The sequence below is a fragment of the Montipora foliosa genome, chromosome 14 (assembly GCF_036669935.1).
Source record: "Montipora foliosa isolate CH-2021 chromosome 14, ASM3666993v2, whole genome shotgun sequence".
NCBI classification, from domain to species: domain Eukaryota; kingdom Metazoa; phylum Cnidaria; class Anthozoa; order Scleractinia; family Acroporidae; genus Montipora; species Montipora foliosa.
Window position 1 is genome coordinate 8,629,847 of NC_090882.1, and position 22,740 is coordinate 8,652,586.

Consider the following 22,740-nt stretch of genomic DNA (forward strand, 5'->3'; position numbering starts at 1 on the left):
GAAATCAGGGCTGTTGATAACCAATCAGATTCGAGTATTTTGTAATAGTTACGACTAGGACAAAAAGCATTTATTTCTGTCTTTTGTGAAGAAATTTAAGTTTGTAAATCAATCACAATGTTGACGAAAATTTGGCTGAGTTTTTAATATGTATTGCAATATTGAGTATAATTTAAACGAAAACAGAACGAAGAGGAAGATAAAAAAGAAAAGTTAAAGAAAATAACAGAAACAGCCGCCTAAGAACAAGGGTTTATCAGTAAAAGACTTCCAGTCGCTGTTAATCCAACACAGCATTTCCGAGTCCATGCCAATATTACCAAACACGTGCCGATGACGTCAGAGATCAGCTCTTTATAAACTGCGCGATCATTCGACCGGAAGGAATATTCTAGGACCACGAGAATGTAATGGCGGAAGATCTGAGGCATTTTACAGACATCAAAGATATTCGGCCCGGCATAAAAAACTTAAACTGTTTATTCATAGTCTTGGAAGTCGGTAAGCTTCCCCTAGCCTTTTGCTCGTTCCCTGCTTGGTCTGACACAGAATCCACGCTAAAATTTCGCGAATCTTTCTTATAGGAAAAGCGACCAAAACTAAAGATTCTCATGTTGTTCGTACATGTCGGGTTGCGGATAAAACGGGCTCTATTATGGTGTCCGTTTGGGACGAAGTCGGAGAAATTCTACAACCAGGAGATATCATTAAGTTTGTTCGAGGGTAAGAACAGCTTTCTTGGTGGTGTGTTGATGCCTTCAACTGCCGAATACGAACGATCAATTCTCTTCGGTGTTCCTCGTCAGCGAGGAAGTTCCCAGGGGGGAGGGGGGTCTGCCATTGTCCGACAGAAAGAGGCAAATTGCGTATATTCGGCGGTCGGAATTTAGGCTTCTCTGTCGCGACCTCCTTCAAATATTTTGAAAATGGATTTTGGTTCCAAAAGAACGTGATTATTTAATATCACCGCTGCAAGGTTGTCCGATAGAGGTTTATGTCGTAGGGGAGGGGAGGGTAGTTGAAAAACCAAAAGAGACATTGTTTACCACTCTGTACTTAAATTTTATGACTTTTTCGTAACTTCAGATATGGATACTGAAAATGAACAATTCTCAAATATTGGCTATTAATTTTTTTCACATTTTAGCAAAAGTTTGGTGGGAAAATTATGTTCCATCTTAGTATGGCTTTTTAACGAGTAGAGACAACTAGTGGCCAAAATAATGATGTGGGCAAGGCAAGCACATTGGTGGAAAAAAATAGGATCCATTGATGGCACTTGGCATGGACCAAGATGTCGTCGTGAATTTCTGCTCTTTCATTTTTGGTGAAAGATTTAAGTGGTTGAAAGTGGTTTGAGTAGGAGTGAACACAATGTGCGAGCCATGGCTGCCAGTCATGCAAGCCATGGCCGAGAGTCATGTGAGCCAACTTGCAAGTCACACAGTTATTGAAAGCTAACTGTTTTAAAATGGGTGCTTAGACTTAAAATAATACTGTTTAACAGTGCTATTTGAAATGGGTGCTTAGATTTAAATGCGAGACTCACATGACTGTTGTCCAGCCCCCTCAAGTAGAGTCAAATTTGCACTCTAACTCCCAATGGACACTTTCTGATTTTACTCTGTCTAAAGCCAGACAATTTTACCCATCAATGGGGCCCCCTCGGGGCTTAAAGGGATAAATTATTAAGATGGATTTTTTTGGGGTTGTTTCATCAATATAGGACTTTCCTCGAGGTAATTTGTCTGATTAGAAATTACATGGCACCCTAGCAACACTCTGTGACTAGATTTGCTTTGAAGTAAGAAGGACTTGTTGTCCCGAGTCTAAACAAATTGCAAGCCAGTGTGGCATGAGAGTAATAACTTGAAAGTAACACTTTATGTAACACTGTAATAATTATTGTTCTTTAACCTTAATTTTAAGATTAATTTTCTAAATCTATTGGTGATCATGCATATTTTAACATGCATCATATGCCCTTCCTTGAGCTGCTCACAGGCTTGCAGATAGACTAATGAGGTGTAACCAGTAGCTTTAAATAATGGCCAAAACAAACCCTAGCATGAATCTGAACCTTTTATGTTAAGGCTTAACCCAATCACCCCTAAAGCTACCGCCATTGACTAAGAGTAAAATGGTCTGAGGTTAGCAAAACAGTAAAATCTGTAATTCTCACGTCCAAGAGAGAATGGGTTAATTTAGAGTTAATTGACAGACTTAGTTGTCTAAGTTGAAACTGAATTAATGTGTGAGATGCCAATGGCTGATTGTGGGTTGCAAATTGTCTGTAACCTTGACAAGAGCTTGCTCTGTCAGCTTATGCGCATTTGAAAGTCAAGAAATAGCAAATGACAAAATGGCAAGAGACAAAAATGATTTATTCAGCTGCATTTGGTATTTTTAATGTTGTCAGGTATTCCTCATTATGGAAAGGAAGTTTAACTCTTTACACAGGAAGAGCAGGACACATGGAGAAAATTGGCGAGTATGTAGCAAGAATGTTCTCATTTTATTGAAGTGTCTAATTCACCAAAAAAAAACCAATCCCCTCAACAATTCTCTACACTTGTCTGACACTAATTCTTTGGTTTGCTAAAAGCTCTCTCCTTCAAAGTCGCTGTTTTAGAGGCTCCTAAAAATTAGTAAAACTAGTTGTAATTTGATCTATGACTGTGCAAGGAAGAGGAATGGATTTAAAACCGGGTTGATGTCACAGAATGCTCTGCATTGTGAAAGTTCTTTGAAAACAGCAATGCAAACCCGTCAATCGGGTATGGAACCCATTCCCCTAATCATTGCTCGGGCATGGTCAAACTGCATGTATGACCACTTTTTTCTCGTCTTTCAAAGCAAATAAAAAAGTGAGTATTCAATTTAACCCATTGACTCCCAGGTTTCCCCATTGACGAGTCTGGGCGGTTTAGGCCGGTTTGGGTGTCAAAGGGTTAAAGTTGTAAAATACAACACAATATATTATTTGAATGACTTCAGAGAATAAATAAAGTGGAGAAGTTTGTTGAGGTGGTTGGAACTTTAAAATGGGCACCATTTCAATTTTCTCGATTGTGCATTGAACTTAGTCAACCAATAAGCCATTGACCCCTGAGAGCAGCAGTGTAGCAGCTCTCGTAACCTCCTATTGTTTGGTATTGTAATCAGCTTAATTCTATTGTCTTTAAGTTTAAGTCATTGTTTCAATTGTTTAGTCTTTTGTTTTTGGCTATGTAGTGAGCCAATCACATTATACATTACCAGAGCTGCTACATCACCCCCTGAGGGTGGGGGCATCCTAGGGCGTTTAACCCTTTAACTCCCAATAGTGCCACTTATAGATTTTACTCTGTCCAACGCCAGACGATTTTACTTGTCAATGGGGAACCCCACAGGGCTGAAAGGGTTAAGCTTTGAATAGGATAAACTCAGTCAAAAAAGACTGTCCCCATCAATGTACATGTAACTAACCTTCTTCAAGGCAAAATGTTCTTTCACTTTTTGGACTTAAGAGGGACAAAAAAGACAATCTTAAACTGACAGCTTCAATGTTGAGACCAGCTTATCTACACAAGCAGTTTGGTAAATATCTCTCTGGGCCTCAAAAGTTTTGGGACTTTTTAAAAACAGGCCCAAAATGTGATAAAGTAGGATCGTTGAGTTGAGAGTGAGTCCTGAGAAGAACTGTAGTTGGTGACATTGAATGACATTTCGACAACCTGAGCAGAAGTCATCCTCAGAGTCAACCTGAGTTAGAAGTCATCTTCACTTGACTTGGATCATGACTTCCGCTCAGGTTGTTGAAATGTCAGTCAATGTCACCAAGAACAATTCTTCTGAGAACTTACTCTCAACTTGACGATCCTACTTAATCAAGTTTTGGTCCTGTTTTTGAAAAGTCCCAAAAACTTTTGAAACCCAGCGAGATATTTACCAAACTGCCGTCTGCTTGTGTTGATAAGCTGGTCTCAAAATATGTCTTCAAGATAACAAAAAGCAAACTGATTGTGAAGTTTGATGAAGTAATACATGTATATATCTCTCTGTTCTCAAGATTCAGGGAAATTGTGGCACCTGAAAATTTTTAGACAAACTGGCTCTGGGATACAAACCATTTGCTATAATTATTAATCAGCCCAGCGTCCTCTTTCCCTACACATACAAATAGATAATTAGTATTTATAAATGGCAGCTAATGAGACCAACTAGCTATTCGCTCTAAAAGCAACAGTTATTTTGTATTTATTCCTTGCCAACAAGGCTAGTTCGTCTTATTAGCACAAGGACAAAGGGGTAAGTCACTTATAGAGTGATTTGTCCTTTAATAAGTAAATGATATGACTTTACTGATTGCTTTCAGTATGTTTTCTTTAAAAAAAGTGTTATTTTTCCATAGTTTTTGCATGGTGTTTTGTGAGGTACCAAACATGAGCGATCCTAACGCAGAATTTATTCAGCAATATAAGCAGGTATTTATTTCTTATTCGTTGAAAATAAATCAATTTTGGTATTGACAGTCTAATTACTGCCTTCCCGCTGCCTGAGTGCTTAGACACATGGCAGTTTGCTTTCTTTGTATTGTTTTTCTTGATATAATAATAATATTAATATTAATATTAATATTAATAATAATACTACTAATAATAATAATACCAACTTCATTCATTTAATTCAATGAAAGGAAAGGATACCAGAGGTTATCCCTATCTAAGGTATGCGCCCGCAGCGGATGTAATATTGGCTAAGAGTCGATTTTGATGCATTATGCATATGTATTGCCACTTTTCCTTATTTACTGTTGAACTCTTGTTTGGGTCAGAAGAGAGATAACAGGCAAAGATTGACTTGCAATTAATAGACCTTTCTCCAAAATGGCACAAACAGATTTGAATGAGTTGAAAGTGAACTAAATGAAAAACTGATACCAGAAATAAAAAGAGCACCTTTACTTTTAATGGTAACCCTTCAAAGTTTCTGCGTATTAGGTGTTATATCAGCTGAGAAAATGTAAGTTGAAATTTGAAAAATTCACAGACATTTTTAAATACATGTGTGTGACTGGGGGCTAATGTATTCCATACTGGTAAGCATTTTTAATTTAAACTTATTTGAATCTTCAGCTGCCATTTTGGAGAAGGGTCTGTTTGGTTCAGTTGTCCTGGCCCTTCCATGCATGCAGTATGTCGTCTGTAGTGTTAAGTAATATTCTTCACAACTGAATTTCCTTATTTGGATGTAACTTAGCTCGCCTATTTTCCCGCGCATGCAGCTTCGATCTTATTTTTGTCCATATTTGGGCATAAAATTGGTGTCTCTAAAATCCCCAGCTTTGTTCCATTGAAGGAAAAGAGTTTCGAGTTCCACTCTTCAAAAGTCTCCTGCTTCTTTTGTTACTCAATAAAGCCTTTCCTCTGCAAAAAGGAAAACACTGCACACTTATGTTAACTTTTCCAGAGTCTCCAACAAGGTGAACAAGGGAGAAACTCACCCAATGCTTTCAACCTGTCAGGGACATCATCATCAACAACACCATCATCGTCATCTTCATCATCATCTTCCTCAGTCTTATCACGGAATCAAAACCACAATTCAGAACATTCAGCTTCTACTACTCCTCCAAACAATCACCACGGAACCACTGTGGCACAACATAGATTCCACCCTTATGTCAAACCGGATGTGCCAGCCCTTCAAGCAAACGTCCCTCCCAAGGTAGATGCATCTCGTGACCCAAGGTTAAAATTACGTGGCAACAATGGTCTTAGTAGTAGTAATGGAAATAGTGGAGGATTTCCTGCGGCTGGATCACATGGTGCAAATGGAACTCATAATTCTAGCTCTGACGTCAGTGTGCGTAACGTAATCAATACAAGTCGTGATCCAAGGACACGCAGATGATAAAGATTAATTAAAAGCAGTAAAATAGGTTTTTCTATTGTAGAAAGCTGTAGAATATAAACACTATGCATGTTGTGTGGGCTTTGTAATATCTTACTCCAATCCCTTTCCCTGTCGGATCATGTGATCAACTTATGCCAATTAAGTGTATTTCTATCAAGGAAATCAATTGTTTTTTCTCCAGAATTGTTTAACAACTGATTTGGCAAAACTGACCACTTAAGCAATAGATAGTTTTCAAAATATTCTTGAGACCAAGGTTCGGCTAACTCATTGTGGTATTCCCGAGATATTTGCATTACAAATTATGTAGCATTCACATGAAATAATATGGAAATACCTGGAACAAAATTGTTTTATTCCCGAAGGGTTTGAATTGGGTACAACGTTGAGTTAGCCGATTTGGTCTATGGTGTAATGTACAATATTGCTGGTAAACAAACAAAAGAAGGCAATGAGAAATCTATTGTTTTTGTCCACAAACATTGTGGAGATGACATCACATGAAAACCACCAATAGTTGCACATAAAGTAGTTTAACAGTTGTCAATGATATGGTCCACTATCACTTACATTTGAACCAAATAGTAAATATCCTTCATCCTGGAAGAGTCCTTGAATTTTGAACGCAGTGGAGGAAAAAGCACTTTAATACTGTAACACCAAGTTAGCCCAACAAATGGTTGATGTTGTCTGTATGGAGCATGAATTGTTTCCAGGGATTTAGTTTGTGGAGAGAGTAATGCCATTTGCTCTTATTATATACTCAACAGAATGCTGCGTTTCTGATTGGTCAATGGCAAAGTCATAAATGCGTTACAGATTGCAATAGAGGTTAAAGAGTGCAATACGGAACTTGCTATGGAAACAGAGCGATGGAGTTATTTTGTTGAGTATATAATAAATAAAAAATCGTAGGAGCTTTCTCGTGCGTTTCGTGTTTTTTGGTCTCTCGTGGTGTTTTCAAAGTTGTCAAATTGCACTCGGCACAATAGACCCTTCTCCAAAATGGCGGCCGAAAATTCAAGTTAACATTAAAAACGTATACCAGAAATAAAAAGAGCACCTTTACTTTGGTAAGGTGTAATATCAGCTAAGAAAATGTAAGTTGAAAAATGAAAAATTTACAGACGTTGGTATGACGTATACCTCCAGTCATACAATCGTCTGTAAATTTGTCAAATTTCAACTTACGTTTTTTCAGCTGATATAACACCTAATACGCTGAAACTTTGCAGGGTTACTACAGTAAAGGTGCTCTTTTTATTTCTGGTGTCCGTTTTTTCGTTCAGTTCAATTTTAACTCATTCAAATTCGTTGCTGCAATTTTGGAGAACTTTCAAAACATCACTCCTGCCCATGTAAATTACGAAATGTACAAGCACGTTCATTCCCTCTACTTATACTTTAGAATTTGACTGTAGAATATCAATTAGTATCACCCAACTAGTGGCTTAATGCAAATGCTGCGTTTTGATTGGCTACGCTACTAGAGGACTATTTTAGTAATAGTCCTCGAGTAGCGAAAAGCGTGACGCTTTCTTTCGTTTTATTCCCAAAGAAATATTTCTTCAACTTGCATTTGCTAACTTTCCGATTGCCTTTTCTGTCCGACTAGTTGGGTGATACTAAAACAATTAGACCCTTCGCCCTCAAGGGCCACGGGTCAATAGCCCATGTTCGCCTCATGGGCTATTGACCCGTAGCCCTTGCGGGCTACGGGTCTAATTGTTAAGTAGTACAAAAGCCCTTGGTGTTTTTCTCTCCATAAGCCAGCTCTCTCAGCACGTAATGTTGGATGTTGGTAGTAGTGGGCCTTATAATTGTAAAATTCCAGCTAAAATATGGGAGGATGTAAAGTGCAGGTAAGGGTTTCAGGTCATTGCTTTACCATAACTGAAACAACTTTTACAAAAATGCTAAGGCTTAAACATTATCTAAAGCATAGTGTTTAGGCCTAATATTAGCATTGCTAAAGGTTTGGGTTGTTTCAGCTATGGTGAAACAATGACCTGTAATCCTAAGTTACAACCTGCAGTTTACAGCCTCCACTAAAATATAGAGCTGCCCGCTGCAAATTAAGGCTGAACGTTTTGGCCAATGAGAGTTTGAAAAAAACCATAGTTTTGAAATCTAAAGAGAAAAAGAATTGACTTTTTTTCCATGCTTGCGGTAACAGTGTACTTTAGGGAAATCTTTGCGGACCTTCTTTGTTCCAATGATGAACGAATTTTTTTTGGGCATGGCGTCTTTAAACGTTGAAGCTCATGATCCTAGTTTTTTCCCCAGTTCTTAAGCCTTGTTGGTAATCACTCATTAAAAATTGACAAATTGTTGTCGCTAAAGCGCTAGTGTGCCCATCCATTATTTGTAAAATTTGTCATTGTTAACGAGGTATATCGGACTTAGATTGTTCGGGTTTTCGTTCGCTTTTCTATGCTAGCGTTCTTTCGGCCTGATACCTGATTCCCCGTACGAATGATTTCGTTGTGGGAGGGTGGGTTGGGGCGGAGATTGCGCGACCAACCAAAAATATCCTTAAATGTTAAAGTTTTCGGAACAAAAGGGATACCTTATTGGTACTTAATTTCGCGATTGTAAATAAAATGCAAAACGAAAGAACCGCGATTAAAAATCCTCGCGAAATTTAACACCCATATAGAAAATTCAAATCACAGAGAGAAATGATTAACATGTAATTACGACAGCATATACAGGATATGTGTCGACAAATACACAAACTATGAACTGGTTTTCCTGGTAAGTTCCATTTTTTATGATCTGTTGTGAAATAAAGTTATGCCTTTTGCTTCTTCCAGTTTATCTAGAAATTTTACAAAAGTTCAGACTTGCAAAATAAAATGAAGTTGAGAACGCTTGAATCGCGAAATTTAATGCCCTTTTTTCATATTTGCCTATTGAAACCGCGAAAATAAAACCCCGCGAAATACTGTCTCGACAAATTCGCGAAATTAAGCACCAATAAGGTAAAATGACCACTTTGTACTTGGCTGTACATTGATTTGTAGTAAATTAAAGTAATAATAAATTTGTATACAAGTAATTTATTCCATGCTGAAGTGTCCAAGATTGAAGTGGAGAAGTGAAGATTGGGAGTGGGTGGTTTGATCTGAATGTCCTATAGACTGAAGTGGAAAAATTTGAATGTCTCTCTTATTCCGTGGGATACCATAGGCAGCATGGTAGAAATCCGGGTGGTTTTAATTGTATTTTCCTTCGTGTTTTTTTTTCTTTATTTTAGTCACAAATCTACAACGTTTTATTAATATCCCGGTATCCCGTTGGAAGCGTATCATTACTCCTGACAATAAGCTGCGTTTACATGCTGAAATGTTAAGCTAGTGAGTCAATGACGTCACTTTCTCCTAGATCCAACCCTCTGAAGTCCCATCGGTCAGTTTTAAACGTGAGTAATGCCGGACCGTAAAATCCAAAACTTGCACTCAAAGTAAACAGCCTTTGGACAAAAATCAAAGCTCGAAATTATGCCAGTCGGTGTTAAGCAATCACACTTTCAAAATTTGAAAAAAAAGGAAGTGATTTTCTCATCATAGTAGCACAAAGGTTTGTATCCGCTTTCATTCGTAGGCCAAGTAACTTAGCTACAACTGTAAACAGAGACCATCTCATATCCAACGCCCGCTCATGAAATAATTGTTAAATATCATATTTTGAAACGCGGAATATTCAGTTCCTTTTTCGTTATCGCTGATGATGCTGTAGATCGGATTGGATTTTATACAACTGAAGATTCAACAATAGCGTTAGGTCTTAATTCCATGTAAAGTCTTTCATAGTTTTCAAAATACTACTGAATGCTATTGAGGTTAATTATGCCTACCACTTCAGTGATAGCAGTCGGTAGTGAGTTCCACATAGTAGTTACTGATCGGTACAGAAAAGATCGCTGTCCAACGGCAGATTTGTACCCTGGAATATCTAATTTGTTCTTATTTCTAGTATTCCGATCGTGTACAGTAGCCCTTAGGCTAGTGACAAAGTGGGAACAGAGATATCTAGGTGCTAGTCCATTTACAAATTTAAAACGTGAGAGTGCCAAAAGTATATGTTAGCATACTACTAACAGGAAGCCAATTTCAGCCCCTCAGGACAGGTGTTATGTGTTCGAATTTTCTCGACTGAGCCTGTGACAACTCTTGCAGCAAAATTCTGGACACTTTGCCGTTTGTAGACGTTCTGCTTTGATGTGCTAGACCATACAGGAGAACAATAGAATAATCGACTGAATACCAAAGCGTGGATAAGATTCTCTAAAGACCTTGAGTCAAAAAGATATTTAATATGAACTAGCGAAACAAGATGAAACAGTGTTCGTAATATGTTCATCAAAGCTTAGCGTTGCATCCATTTGTATTCCAAGATGCCTCGCTACGTTGGATGGAGTAACTTCTTTACCTAGTAAAGTGACATGAAAATCTTCTGGGAGTCTTTGCAGCATCTGGCGATTTCCCACCACCAAGAGTTTGATCTTATCACGGTTGAAAAGGTCTTTCATAGTTTTCAAAATACTACTGAATGCTACTGAGGTTAATTATGCCTACCACTTCAGTGATAGTAGTCGGTAATGAGTTTCACATAGTAGTTACTGATGGGTACAGAAAAGATCGCTGTCCAGCAGCAGATTTATATCCTGGAATATCCAATTTGTTCTTAATACTAGTATTCCGATCGTGTACAGTAGCCCTAGTGACAAAGTGGGAACAGAGATATCTAGGTGCTAGTCCCTTTACAAATTTAAAACGTGAGAGTGCCACAAGTATATGTTAGCATACTACTAACAGGAAGCCAATTTCAGCCCCTCAGGACAGGTGTTATGTGTTCGAATTTTCTCGACTGAGCCTGTGACAACTCTTGCAGCAAAAGTCTGGACACTTCGCCGTTCGTAGACGTTCTGCTTTGATGTGCTAGACCATACAGGAGAACAATAGAATAATCGACTGAATACCAAAGCGTGGATAAGATTCTCTAAAGCCCTTGAGTCAAAAAGATATTTAATTGTGTTATTCTGACATGAACTAGCGAAACAAGATGAAACAGTGTTCGTAATATGTTCATCAAAGCTTAGCGTTGCATCCATTTGTATTCCAAGATGCCTCGCTAAGTTGGATGGAGTAACTTCTTTACCTAGTAAAATGGCATGAAAATCTTCGGGGAGTCTTTGCAGCATCAGGCGATTTCCGACCACCAAGAGTTTGATCTTATCAGGGTTGATAAGGAGAGCATTATAACCGAGAACAGCACGTAGCGACCTTAAACAGGTCTTCATTAATCTGCTGCACAACGGCGGTAGCATTTTTGACAGGAGACGACGAATACAGTTTTGAGTCGTCAACAAATGATTCCAATGAGCCACTTTCCGGGACGGTTGGTAAATCATTTTTGTATCAGTTAAAGAGGGCCGGCCCCAGTATCGAGCCTTGTGGAACTCCATGAGCGATCGGGCCGAGGCTTGAGGTCTCAGAACCAATCCTGACGTGCTGCAGGCGCCCGGTTTGGTAACTTCTAAACCATTCTAGTGCTGTACGACCAATCCCAAGTGCCTGTAGTTTGGAGAGAAGACTGCAGTGGTCAATACTTTCCAAGGCTTTTTGACAAATCTTTTTGCATTAAAGTTTCTCTGGAGCGCTCTAATTTTTTTTTTTCTGCATACACAACACTCTCGCGCTTCGGCTCTATTAAGGCTACCGCCTCGTCAGCCTGGCGTCTTCGCTCGGCTAACTCGTTGGCAATTCCAGAAAACCAAGCATCACTTCCATTGGGAAAATATGTCCGCGTGTGTTAAATACTGCGCATGCCTGCCAATGGACCATTCTTGTCACCAGAGCCTAGGGTAGGCCCAAGGCTCTGGGAAACTCTAAGTTTAGTAGAACGTGCGCCGTAGGATTATTGTAGCCAAAAATTGGCAATTTGAACTTTACTGCACCTGCTCACTCCTCGTGCTAACATGAATGCACCAATTAGACACGCTTTTGATTATTCTTCACGAAAACCAATGAGAAGACACTTTGTTTCAGGGTTCCCCAGAGCTCTTCTCTCTTCTCAGTCAAGAGAAGAGCTCTGGGGTCGAGATTGAATTGAGAGTAGGGAGTTAAGCAACGACGGTAACGAGAGCGTCATCTCAAAATATAAATTTGCGTTATTGTAATCACTCAAAAATGACAATGGTCGGAACGGCGCTTAATTTAGGGGAGAAAATGAAAATTTATCCTCAAGTGCTGACTTTCTTTAAAAAAAGAACCCTCAAATTTGGCTATTTCGAGTTGTTGTTTTGCAGACGACGGCAAAGAAATGGACAAAAGTGAAAAACGCCCGTGCAGGGCATGCAAAGCTATTGTTTTAACCCACTTAATACGCAAATTGGTGACGTTCTCGTTGCCGTCACTGATGCAAGTGCAAGAGCTTCTTCCATTTCTTAGCGGAATTTTTTCACTTAAGCAGTCCTTATTTTTATTACTTTTTTTTTCAGAAATTCGCTAATATTTTCGCGAACGCTTTTATATGCGGCACTGCCGAGTGTTTTCACAAAGTTGATTAAATTCCTTCTGCTTGGTGACTTTAAGCAGGTTGTTCAGGCAACACATCACATACTATACTTTACAACAATTCACGAAATTGATATCTCCGGTGGGTGGTGCGCTGCGCATTTGGCTTTTGGATAAACAGTAACGTCTGGGCTACGCTGACTGAAGAATTTGGTTGACAATTAATCTGCGCGATACGATAGAAAATTGCGCTATTGGTAAGCCAAAGCTTCGGCGAGGCTTCGAGAGAGCTTCGACAAAAGGTTTAGCGAATGAATTTCAGCGACAATGGTCGAGCAGAAAGAAGATAATCTTGAACTCAAAAGTTTATTGAATGAGGAGGAGAGCAAGGAAAATGCTGCCGGGCTGAAGAAAGGTGAAAAATTAAATGGAGGTAAGAGTTTTTTGAACACGAAGCGAGAGTTACATCACAAAAGTTGGATTAGAACTAATCATAAACGATCGGGTCGCTTCTGGGGTCTTATCGCGTTGAATATTCTTGTTCAATGTTTTATTTGTGTTACCAAATCAGTGTGATTTCATTTTTACAGGTGGGGAAAATTACTCACTTTGGAGAACAGCGGCAATTTTCATTTCTTTTATCAGTATAATTTTTACGACCGGAATTGGGGTAACATTTTTCGGTAAGTCTTGAGTTAATTAAATATCCTTTTTTCAACTGGTTCTTTCTTTCTTCCTGCAACACATCGTTATGTTTGATATCTATTTAGTGGGAAAATTGGCTTCTATACCCTTAAGGCATAAGACGTCTTGAGGGGTTTATGCCGTACAACTCGTACAGGAACCCTTGATTCTATGAAATGCTATTGTATAAGGTTGACCCTATTATAAATTCTTGTTGTGCCTAGCTGTATTTTATTTCCCTTAATTGTTCTTTTAGGCAGAAATTATGTAAGCCTTTTGCTCCGAGAGATGTTCAAAAGCTGGGATAGTACGTGCTTGCGTTCTTAGCTGTGAAAAAGCAATTGATTCAGTAGCAAATCATGATTTTAAATTCAGCCATAATTTACAACACCGAGGCTGACCAAAGTAACAGTGCTCTGGATTTTCTGACGAGCCATAGGGTTTCTGCATTCAGCATTCACAAGCATTGTGTATGACAGGTGTTCTGACAGGTGTAGCTGAGAAGGCAAGAAAATCTAACTATTTGCAGATGTCATTACAAGGTCATTCATTTTCATGTTGTTAACCGAATGGACTAACCAGTCGAATGTTCCAAACTTTCTTCGAAGGCGCAACACGCAAAACCTCACATCTGAAGCTTTCTTGTGCTTAGAGCCTACCGCCCCACAGCAACTACCGCTTATTCCAGAATCACAGATCGTCTTCCACGAACTGTTTATTGCTATAAATATAATTAATTTTTAAAACGCTCAAAATTATGGTGGTGTAACATCTCGTATTACGAATAAAGTGTTATTTCCTTCTTTGGCTCCATGTTCTTTTGCAGTAACTTCACAAATTGCTGGAAGTCCTTCCGCTTTTGGATTCGCTGTAAGTTAATTATGCAACTTTTCATAATTGAACACGTTGCTTTTCCATTTTAATGCATTAATTAAATTACATGGCCAATTTTAGAGCCATAACGCTTGATAATGGTCGGAATAAAGTGTGCTTTCCTGATTAAAAAGGGATTATTTAGCTCAATATAATCACCGTTGCATAGGGCAGGGGAACCGAATGGCTGCCGTCGTTTCAGTAAAGAGACTGAACTACGTGTTTACCATCAAAGGCAATTGGTACCGTGTTGCTTTAGTCTCTAAACTGTGAAAATTCACTTATTCTAAAATCTTTCTCTCTTTTTACTTCTTGCTCGATAAACGGGAAAGAAATTATAAGAAATCGTAGACACAAAGCCTTGTCTGTCTACTGGCTGCGATATATATATACATAAAAGAATCTGAGTAAAACACTTCTTCCCGGAATTTTCGCTTTGTGAATAAATTGGTTAAACGTCTTTAATTACGGAAACACTGGCCTTGCTTAATTAATGGAAGGGTCAGAAGCTCGTAGCTCGTGTAGCATGTCTTCTCCGTAGCTTTCCCGCAGAATACACTTGAAATTGCACCAAATTCAAAGCCGTAATGACGACATATGTGTAGAAATCACGTTATTACAATCAAAAAACTTTAAAAAAAATGCTTGGCCTCAGCTATTCCGATCTCAGTTGCCATCGATATCGAGGTCAAAGACTAATATTCATAATATTTAAACAGTCTTCAACATGCAAACAAAGATGGCGCTCTCTAAACAAAGCTGAGCGCAAAGATAAATAAATAATGTGCCAAAACGTATTAGCTTCTCATTGAAGACTATATTCTTAATGATTAGACACCAACTGATTCGCGAATTTTCATACAGGACTTAAATCAATTAAAACAAATTACTGCTGTTAACGGCCAGAGGTAGTAGAGGTGGCTTGTAGCTTTTGCCGGATTCGTGTCTTTTTGTGCCCATTACCTCGTCCTGAGAACAACGTAAAATGGCCGAATTTGAGGTTGTGTGAGTAAGTGAGCCTGCGAATAGAACTTTTCAACTTTTCTCACACAGTTATACACTCTTTCCATGCCAAAGAAAGATCGCGAAGAGTTCAAAGCAATGTGATTAGTATTTTTAGATGAATAATGTTCTCGTAGCATAATGTTCTCGGAAGGTCGTTAAGGTTCGACTCCTGCAATCGGGAGCACTCGGATTTTTTCCGAGTATCACCAAGTCACCATCGTCAAATACACCTTATCACAATAATTACAGGGGTAAATAGAACGAGTTTCAATCGAGTGTCGTAAAACCAAAACCAAAGTAATCAATTTGGCCAATCAAAAAGGACGGAGACAATCCAGTAGACCAATCAAAACCAAAACCAAAACCAAAGCAATTCGCTAATTACTTTCGACACTCAATTGAAAACCGCTCTATTCTCCTCACTGTTACAGTATCTTGGATTCGTTAGTGGTATACGAGATACTTGTTAGGGTTAGGGATTAATATTCTCCACTCCCACAGGAACAGTGACTCACCTTAGTTACTGGTAGTTTTTGTGTCCAGTTTGCAGCTGTCTTAGATTCATTAACGTCAGCCGTAGTTTTGTGGCGATTTTGCGGAGCAGATGACAAAGAATCAAATTCACCTGCATCGAAGGAGAGAAGGCTAGTCATAACATAATTAAAGAGAATTGTTTTTAAGAAGTTTAATCACAAACAAGGGATGAGGTAACCCATAAATTGTATGGGAGGACTGGTGTTTAGGGCAGGAATTTATGCCTCTTCCGCGAGAAAATCGCGCTCTCCACGAGTGGCCCAATCATTTCTCATCACGGGATAACTTATGGAACCGAAGGTCAAGCTTTTCCGGTTTCTGTTCCCTTGGACAACCATGCAGTATAAAAATCCTAAATGGAAATGAAAATACCAATGCCAATACCAATGCCAATACCAATGCCAATGCCAATGCCAATGCCAATGCCAATGCCAATGCCAATGCCAATGCCAATGCCAATGCCAATGCCAATGTCAATGCCAGTGCCAGTGCCAATACCAATACCAATTGTTGGTTTTCACTCACATGATCAACAGCCATGTTTTTCAACGAAAATAAAAGAAAACGTTTGCATAATAATAGAGTTGAATTCCCGGTGGATTTGGTCGGGGCTCCAACATGGCCACCGTTTCTTTCTTTAGGGGTTCCAACATGGTGGCCGTGACGTCATGTGAAAACCGAGAATAGAGCGGTTTTCAATTGAGTGTCGAAAGGAATTAGATAATTACTTTGGTTTATGATTACTGCACTCAGTGATTGGTTCAATGTTCTCGCGCCATTTTGTCAACAAATCAGAGGTGAAACCAAAACCAATCGTGGCACGCGCGTGCACGTTTTCCCGCGCTTTGTGTCGGCTATGTGTAATTACTTCGAATTTTGATTGGTTTACTGGATTGTCTCCGTCCTTTTTGATTGGCCAAATTGATTACTTTGGTTTTGGTTTTACGACACTCGATTGAAACTCGCTCTACCAATACCAATATCAATGCTATTAGAGCGAGTCTCAATCGAGTGTCGTAAAACCAAAACCAAAGTAATTACTTTGGCCAATCAACTTCTGATTGGTTGAAAAAAAGGTGCGAGATTTTTGAACCAATCACTGAGTGAAGTAATGCAAAACCAAAGCAAATTGAATTCGCTAATTACTTTCGACACTCAAATTGAAACCGCCCTAACACAACCAGGAACTGACAAATCGTGCGTTTAAAAGCTCTGGAAAATACATTTATTTGCAGATACTGAAAAAGGAAAACAAGTTTAGTGGGGTACAAGAAAACTTATAAAATTGTCGTTTATTTCTTGTCATCGCTTTACCACCGCTAAATGGTGTTTAACTGTGACAATCAGACTTCTTTGTTTGTTCTTAGAGCATGTATTGCCATTGCGGTGTGCTTTATCCTATCGGCGGTTGCGATCGCTTGTAGAGCTGTTTACGCGTTGGTAGAGGACAATATACCAGGTCGGGTAAGTAAACATTTGAGGTACGTTTTATCAGTTAAGATGACAAAATGCAATTAATCCAAAAATTAACTTGTTCTCTGAAAGCGTTGTGACTCAAATAGACAATAAATTTGCGTTCATGGTTCTGGCCTCCTTTTCTTGGGTATAATATTACCAATACGACCGGCTGGTCTATAACATCTTTATTGCCAAGCCATTTACACTCTTCTCTCTTTCAGGAGGAATTGATGAAACTGCTTTCAATTGCGAGCCTCGTGTTTCTCGTTTTCCTGGTTGGCTCTAAGTTCTTGATTGCATCTAAAGTACGCAGCAGAGCTATGAAGACCGACGGTACAATAAGTAATATCTTTTATACTTCACTACTGTTGTAGTGGATCTAATTGCTTCCAAAAACTGAATTTTAGAGGGTCTTTTAGCAGTGCTGTTCCATTGCTATGGTAACATTAGGGAACTAGCAGACGCCCTTAAAAAATGATGCGTGACAATAGCATTAGTCAAGAATCAAAACGTTTCCCGACTGAAAGTATCGACAGTGTTGTAATCTTTTTCCATTGGAAACACACTGTTACCTGTGGAAGACCCTTTCGAGCCGCCTTTAAGGCGAGGCAGGTGATAGGACGGAGAAATTGCAATGAAATCCTATTTAAAGAGACAATTACTTTTAAACAAGTTCCAGCCGGGCAGTTATGAAACCGCGTTCCAAGCCGTTTTCATTTGTGCAGTCCGTATACAAAGGGTTTTCACACGCTTTTCATTAGTCACGTTTGATAAGAGGAATAGGAATTGACATACGACTGTTAAATAATTTTTAGCGCTAAGTTATACCTAGTTTATTAATCGTTTTAACATTTATACCTTGTAATTCTTACACGGCATGTTCAAAAACCAGCTTGCTGAGCCATTTACCGTGTTTTAAATAGAGTTAATTGATTGATTGATTATCGGGTGAGCAATAGAAAAGTAGGAAATAACTTATCTACTTACACTTATAATTATTAAAAACCGCGGTCTAAGTATTACACTGAACCTCCAAACAGGCTTACTGGACTATTTGGTAGGAATTGAATAACTTCGTGTAACCACGGGAACGCTAACTTTAAAATCGCTTTCGTCGATGGTCATTGATCTCAAATGAAGTCTCCAGGTTTTGTAAGAAAAACATCACTTCCACAAGCTTTGCTACTTATAGTTCAGCAGCACTTTCTGCAAAAATATACTTTCAATAATTTAGTTTTTTTCCACTTTCTTCAGCGATTAACTCTCTGGCAGGAGCTGTTATGACGCTTGGAATGATTGCCAGTGATGACGTCTGCGAAAAAAACCGTAAAATCTGCTTCGTGGATTCAGCTACTGCTATTCTCATTGCGGTTGCTCTAATGAGTTACGGAATCATGTAAGTAACATAGGGAATTCCATAAAATAATCGCCCGAATTATCAAAGCAAGGCCGAGTTCAATGTCCTATCTGGCTCATGGCATGGTAAGTTGTCTTTTCAGTAAAGCGCCGAAAATAAAATGACCCTCCCATGGAACTCATCCTAAAATTCTGTGACACCTTCTCTTCCCCCCCCCCCCACCCCTCAGATTTGTTAAACAGTTGCAGAGGATAAATGGTACGTTCAGTACTTTTAATAAAGCACACCTAACATGCAAGTGATATCTCTGTTGGAGAAAAAGGACCACTGGAAACCAAGATACACGCGCCGCGTTCAAAACTATCAATAGCTTGACTTGTTCAGATGGCAGGAAATATTACCTTGTTTGTATTCGTGTTATAACATAACATTAAAGCATCCCTTCATGATTTCTTGTGACCCTCCCTCTATTAATTTGCTGTCTATTTTTCCATGGCCCTCCCTTTTGAAGGGCAAAAAAAACCTGTGACCCTCCCCGATTTTCAACCCCTCCTTCCCCCCTGCTAATTTCTGACAAGTCCCCAAAAATAAGCCAAGGGAGCAACCTGGTTCCCAGGGTTCACTCCTACTCGTCTACTGGAGACGAGTAGGGGAGAATCCTGGGAAGGAGGTTAAGCAAGAGAGTAGCCCAGTCTCCTATTTCAGCGTAACCATCATCATCGAATGCAGGCCTCGATATATTTACTTTGGTTATTTGTTTAGGCTGTTGCGGCGCAGTGCATCCTTGTTAAATGCAATGCATTCGAGAATTCGTCGTAGCTTACATGCTTTTCCTTAAAGCTTTTCTTTAATTCAGAATATGTTGCTGCTCGCTTGCAACGCTGGCTCCGGAGCAACCAGATTCTTCAATCTTGGGATGTTCTCAAATTGTTTTTCGAAACCTTTCCGGTCTCTAACTGATTGGCTAAGCCTAGGCGTCGCGCGGACACCAAGGCAAGAGAAAGCAGACGTGGCCGCTGGATAGGCATTTTCTTTTTTGTGCTTCCCATGCACAAGTCTTCAAAGAGTAACTGCAACAATTAAAATTACTTTTTTTTATTTTAGGACATTAGTGGACATGATGGCAAAAGTGGATAAGAATCAAACGCTTGATTGAGCAATGTTTTCCACACATTTCCCGGTACACAGTAACCTCCCAGATGTCATTTATTTGACCTTATTTCCCGTGATACTTTATCCAAAGCGGCCTTCACACGACAAACTAATTTAACTGGCAAAGTCAAGTTGGCGAGTGTGAAAGAGACAACAACAGTTGCCAAACATGCTGGCAAACTGTTGGCGACAAATAGTACTTCTCTCTATTCTCCCCAACTTTTTCAGCTACTTTTTCGTGTTAGTAAACTCGTATTTGACGTGCGAACGATTGGCAAACGTGAATTGTTGACCTTAAACCAACACGAGTGTGCCCTCTTTAGTTTGTCGTTTGAAGGCCACTTAACGCACACGGAGGACGATAGCTCGAATTTGAAAACATGTAAATAGTTATTTTTCCTGCTGTTCCATCTTGTACTTCGAGAAAGGTAGAATAAAAAAAGGGATTTTTAATATATTTGTTAAAAAAAAACTCGTGTTGTTCTCAAAGTTACTTAAACTTCTAGAAAATTCGTTTGGACTTTGCAACGGATACGATTTTTAGAGAGTACGAACGGTCTTAAACTAAAAAATAGAAACTTAATGGTTCATTGCAGTATTCTCACGTACTACTACTACTACTACTACTACTACTACTACTACCACCACCACCACCACCACCACCACCAATAGCACCACCTACTTAAGGAGACTAATTGATATGAAAGGGTTAAATTAAGATGTTTGGAATTTAAAGACGGCTACTGCTGCTGCTTCTTTGGATCTCCTTTCGATGGCGCTACGTAGAGAGAGAGAGAGAAATAATAAGCGCTCTAGTGCTTGGGTTTATGCTTGCGTCGCTAGTAAAAACCAGGCTTAACCGGATGCGCTCTGTGACTGGAAAACGAAACAACACAACAAAAAAATGCATGATAACAAAAGAAGCCCATGGTCACAGGGACCAATGGAAGTAGCCGTCCGGAATAGCTACACGATTACTTCAAACAACCAGGCCTGGGTTGCTCGAAGCATTGTTAGCGCTAACTACCATGGAAACCTATAGGTTTTGATATCTCTTAACCAACGGTTAGCGCTAACCCGGCCCCAGACTGGGAATTACTTCAAGAAACTATACGCGAATTCAATCAACTCAAATGACTCTGATCAAAGGTTCTTTATTATCAAATACATTTCATTTTACAACCATACCGTGTTGAACTATTGAAGCCTGTACATACGACAATTTTCAAACAGGAATGTAATTTCTCTAATAAACACCATTCACATAATCAAAGGAATAAATTTCATCTTCAATTCGTAATCCCTCCAGGGTACTTTTTTCTGGCCAGACAATAATTTCTTTAGTTTTCAAAAACGTTACATTCGCTGATACTAGCTCTGTTTGTATTCCAAAAAAAATCACATATGCCTCGAAAATAATCCACGAAAGGCAACTGAGGAGAAAATGGATTTTTTTATATATGGACAAAAGGTAGCTGTATACAAAAAGGCTTAGAATTAAAAAAATTACCGTGAAAGTAGGACCATTGGCCAATAAACCTTAACTCGTCACGCAATGAAATTGAGACGAATTAAGTCACGCAATACCGCTTCGCCCGGAGGACTGCGTCACGCGTGCTGTTTTGACATTACAAATGTAAGTTCTCCCCGCGAAATCTCAAAAAATATGTATCCAGTGGATAGCTTCTCTCGAGTAACGTAGTGAACTTAATGATTACAAGCTTTTCATCCTTTCTGTGTTATTCGCGCTTTATCTTAATCAAGAGTGAATTAGATAACACTGTTCCTATAGCCTAGGTGGGCTCCCCAGGACAGTCACAAAAGAATACCCGTTGCCGTAAAAATTAGTTGTCATGTCCCTGAAAAAACATGGCAGAAGCACTCACGCATGACATGGCTTCTCCTGATTGGTTTAAGTGGCGGCCGTTCGTTTTCGCGCGTAAAATGTTTCCAAGATAAGTCCATTTGTCACTGCGCTGACAAAAGACCGTAAATTGATAGAAGAACAGTCCTACCTAATTCACTCTTGTCTATATATTGTGTCCCCAAGAAAAATTTCACTTGGTCACAATGCCGCGTGATTTGACGACTATCTACGTAATTAATGCAAAAGACGAAAATAATTCGAGCCAAATACTACCAATACAATGAACGATAGCCCATTAACAAACATTGCTAAAATTCTGTATTGATACGACTATTGGCGGAGAAATATTGCACACGTTTTTCGCCAATCAGAAACAAGAGGGATTTAAAGCGAGGACAACTGAAACGTCAACGTCAAAGAAAACGTCACTATAACTTGGCGCTATGGCAAGTATTTCGCGATTTCTCTGTCTTGGTCACCTTGTAAAATACGGGCGAACTATCCCGCAACTTAATGGGTACGAACGGTTGTAAGGTAAAAATGGAACATGAATGGTTCATTGTTATATGCTCACGTTGTCGTCAAAACCTTTTAAGTTTGGGGGTCTCACGTTGTTGTTCTGTGGAGTACGTCAAATGCACGGAAATTCGTGCTGCACGTGCTACACGAGTATTTTTCGTTTTTAACCAATCATATTCTTGCTTTGTGGCGTTGTCGTTGCCTTAGCCGTCGTCTTTGCTTTAACTCCCCAATACTGAAAAATAACAATCGCTTTGCAATAACCACGAGGATTAGGGCCGTGGGTCCTGATTCGGTTCCTATCAATTGCTGCGTCGATTTTACGCGGCCAACGCAGTTATTTGGTTTTCGTCTATTGAAAATGGCTCAACGGCTTTATCCCAGCTAAAGCCGGGCTTGACCATAGCCAACAACATCACTTAACTTACGTTATAATATCCCTTCTTCTTCATGAATCCCATTTTTTCAAACTTTCCTTCTTTCTTATTTCCTTTCTGTTCTTTCTCTCGTTGTTTCCTTGCCTTCAGTTCACGCTCCGTCTCCGCTTTCATTTCCTTTATTTTTTTCTTTATCAAAGCCCGATGGTTTGGATTTACACCCATGGCCTTGTCGACGAAAAAAAAAACAACAACAACAATCTTTATCAACTGCTAATTGCTACATACACAAACAAAACACCGTTCGAAGAAAAAGTGACTTCAAAATACTTAGCTCCTATTAACCGAGCAGGATGTCTGTATGGGAGAATCTTGACTAAGGTCGTGAGTACAGACTGAACGCAGTGAGGTCTGTACACACGATTGAGGCGTTCCACAAATCCTCGCACTTTTCTGGACAATATGTATGGGTTATTGACCAAGCGTGAGGTCAAG

The 22,740-nt window shown here is 39.2% G+C and overlaps 3 protein-coding genes across 5 annotated transcripts in view; 2 read left to right on the forward strand and 1 right to left on the reverse strand.

Annotated features, from left to right (window-relative positions):
* Positions 1–388: 388 nt before the first annotated feature.
* Positions 389–8,401, forward strand: LOC137984838 (SOSS complex subunit B1-A-like). Of its 2 annotated transcripts, XM_068832143.1 has the most exons (6): positions 389–501; positions 585–723; positions 2,420–2,491; positions 4,394–4,466; positions 5,452–5,709; positions 6,669–8,401. In XM_068832143.1, the coding sequence occupies exons 1-6, from the start codon at positions 411–413 to the stop codon at positions 6,732–6,734; spliced, it is 699 nt and encodes a 232-aa protein (XP_068688244.1). In that variant the 5' UTR covers positions 389–410; the 3' UTR covers positions 6,735–8,401. The 2 variants fall into 2 exon arrangements, with proteins under 2 accessions (XP_068688244.1, XP_068688243.1); XM_068832142.1 differs by having other exon boundaries at positions 5,452–8,401.
* A 3,570-nt stretch (positions 8,402–11,971) lies between these two features.
* On the forward strand, positions 11,972–20,073 carry LOC137984839 (transmembrane protein 163a-like). The gene is made up of 8 exons (XM_068832144.1): positions 11,972–12,852; positions 13,010–13,102; positions 13,930–13,973; positions 15,525–15,625; positions 16,883–16,979; positions 17,195–17,306; positions 18,228–18,369; positions 19,435–20,073. Exons 1-8 carry the CDS (start codon positions 12,747–12,749, stop codon positions 19,484–19,486), a joined length of 747 nt encoding a protein of 248 aa, XP_068688245.1. The 5' UTR covers positions 11,972–12,746; the 3' UTR covers positions 19,487–20,073.
* A 547-nt stretch (positions 20,074–20,620) lies between these two features.
* LOC137984289 (neurabin-1-like) overlaps positions 20,621–22,740 on the reverse strand; it is a 24,738-nt gene continuing 22,618 nt past the window's right edge. For both annotated transcript variants that reach the window (XM_068831406.1, XM_068831407.1), the window contains exon 14: positions 20,621–22,473. In XM_068831406.1, coding sequence (XP_068687507.1) covers positions 22,288–22,473 — 186 coding nt within the window. In that variant the 3' untranslated portion in view covers positions 20,621–22,287. The remainder of the gene's footprint in view (positions 22,474–22,740) is intronic.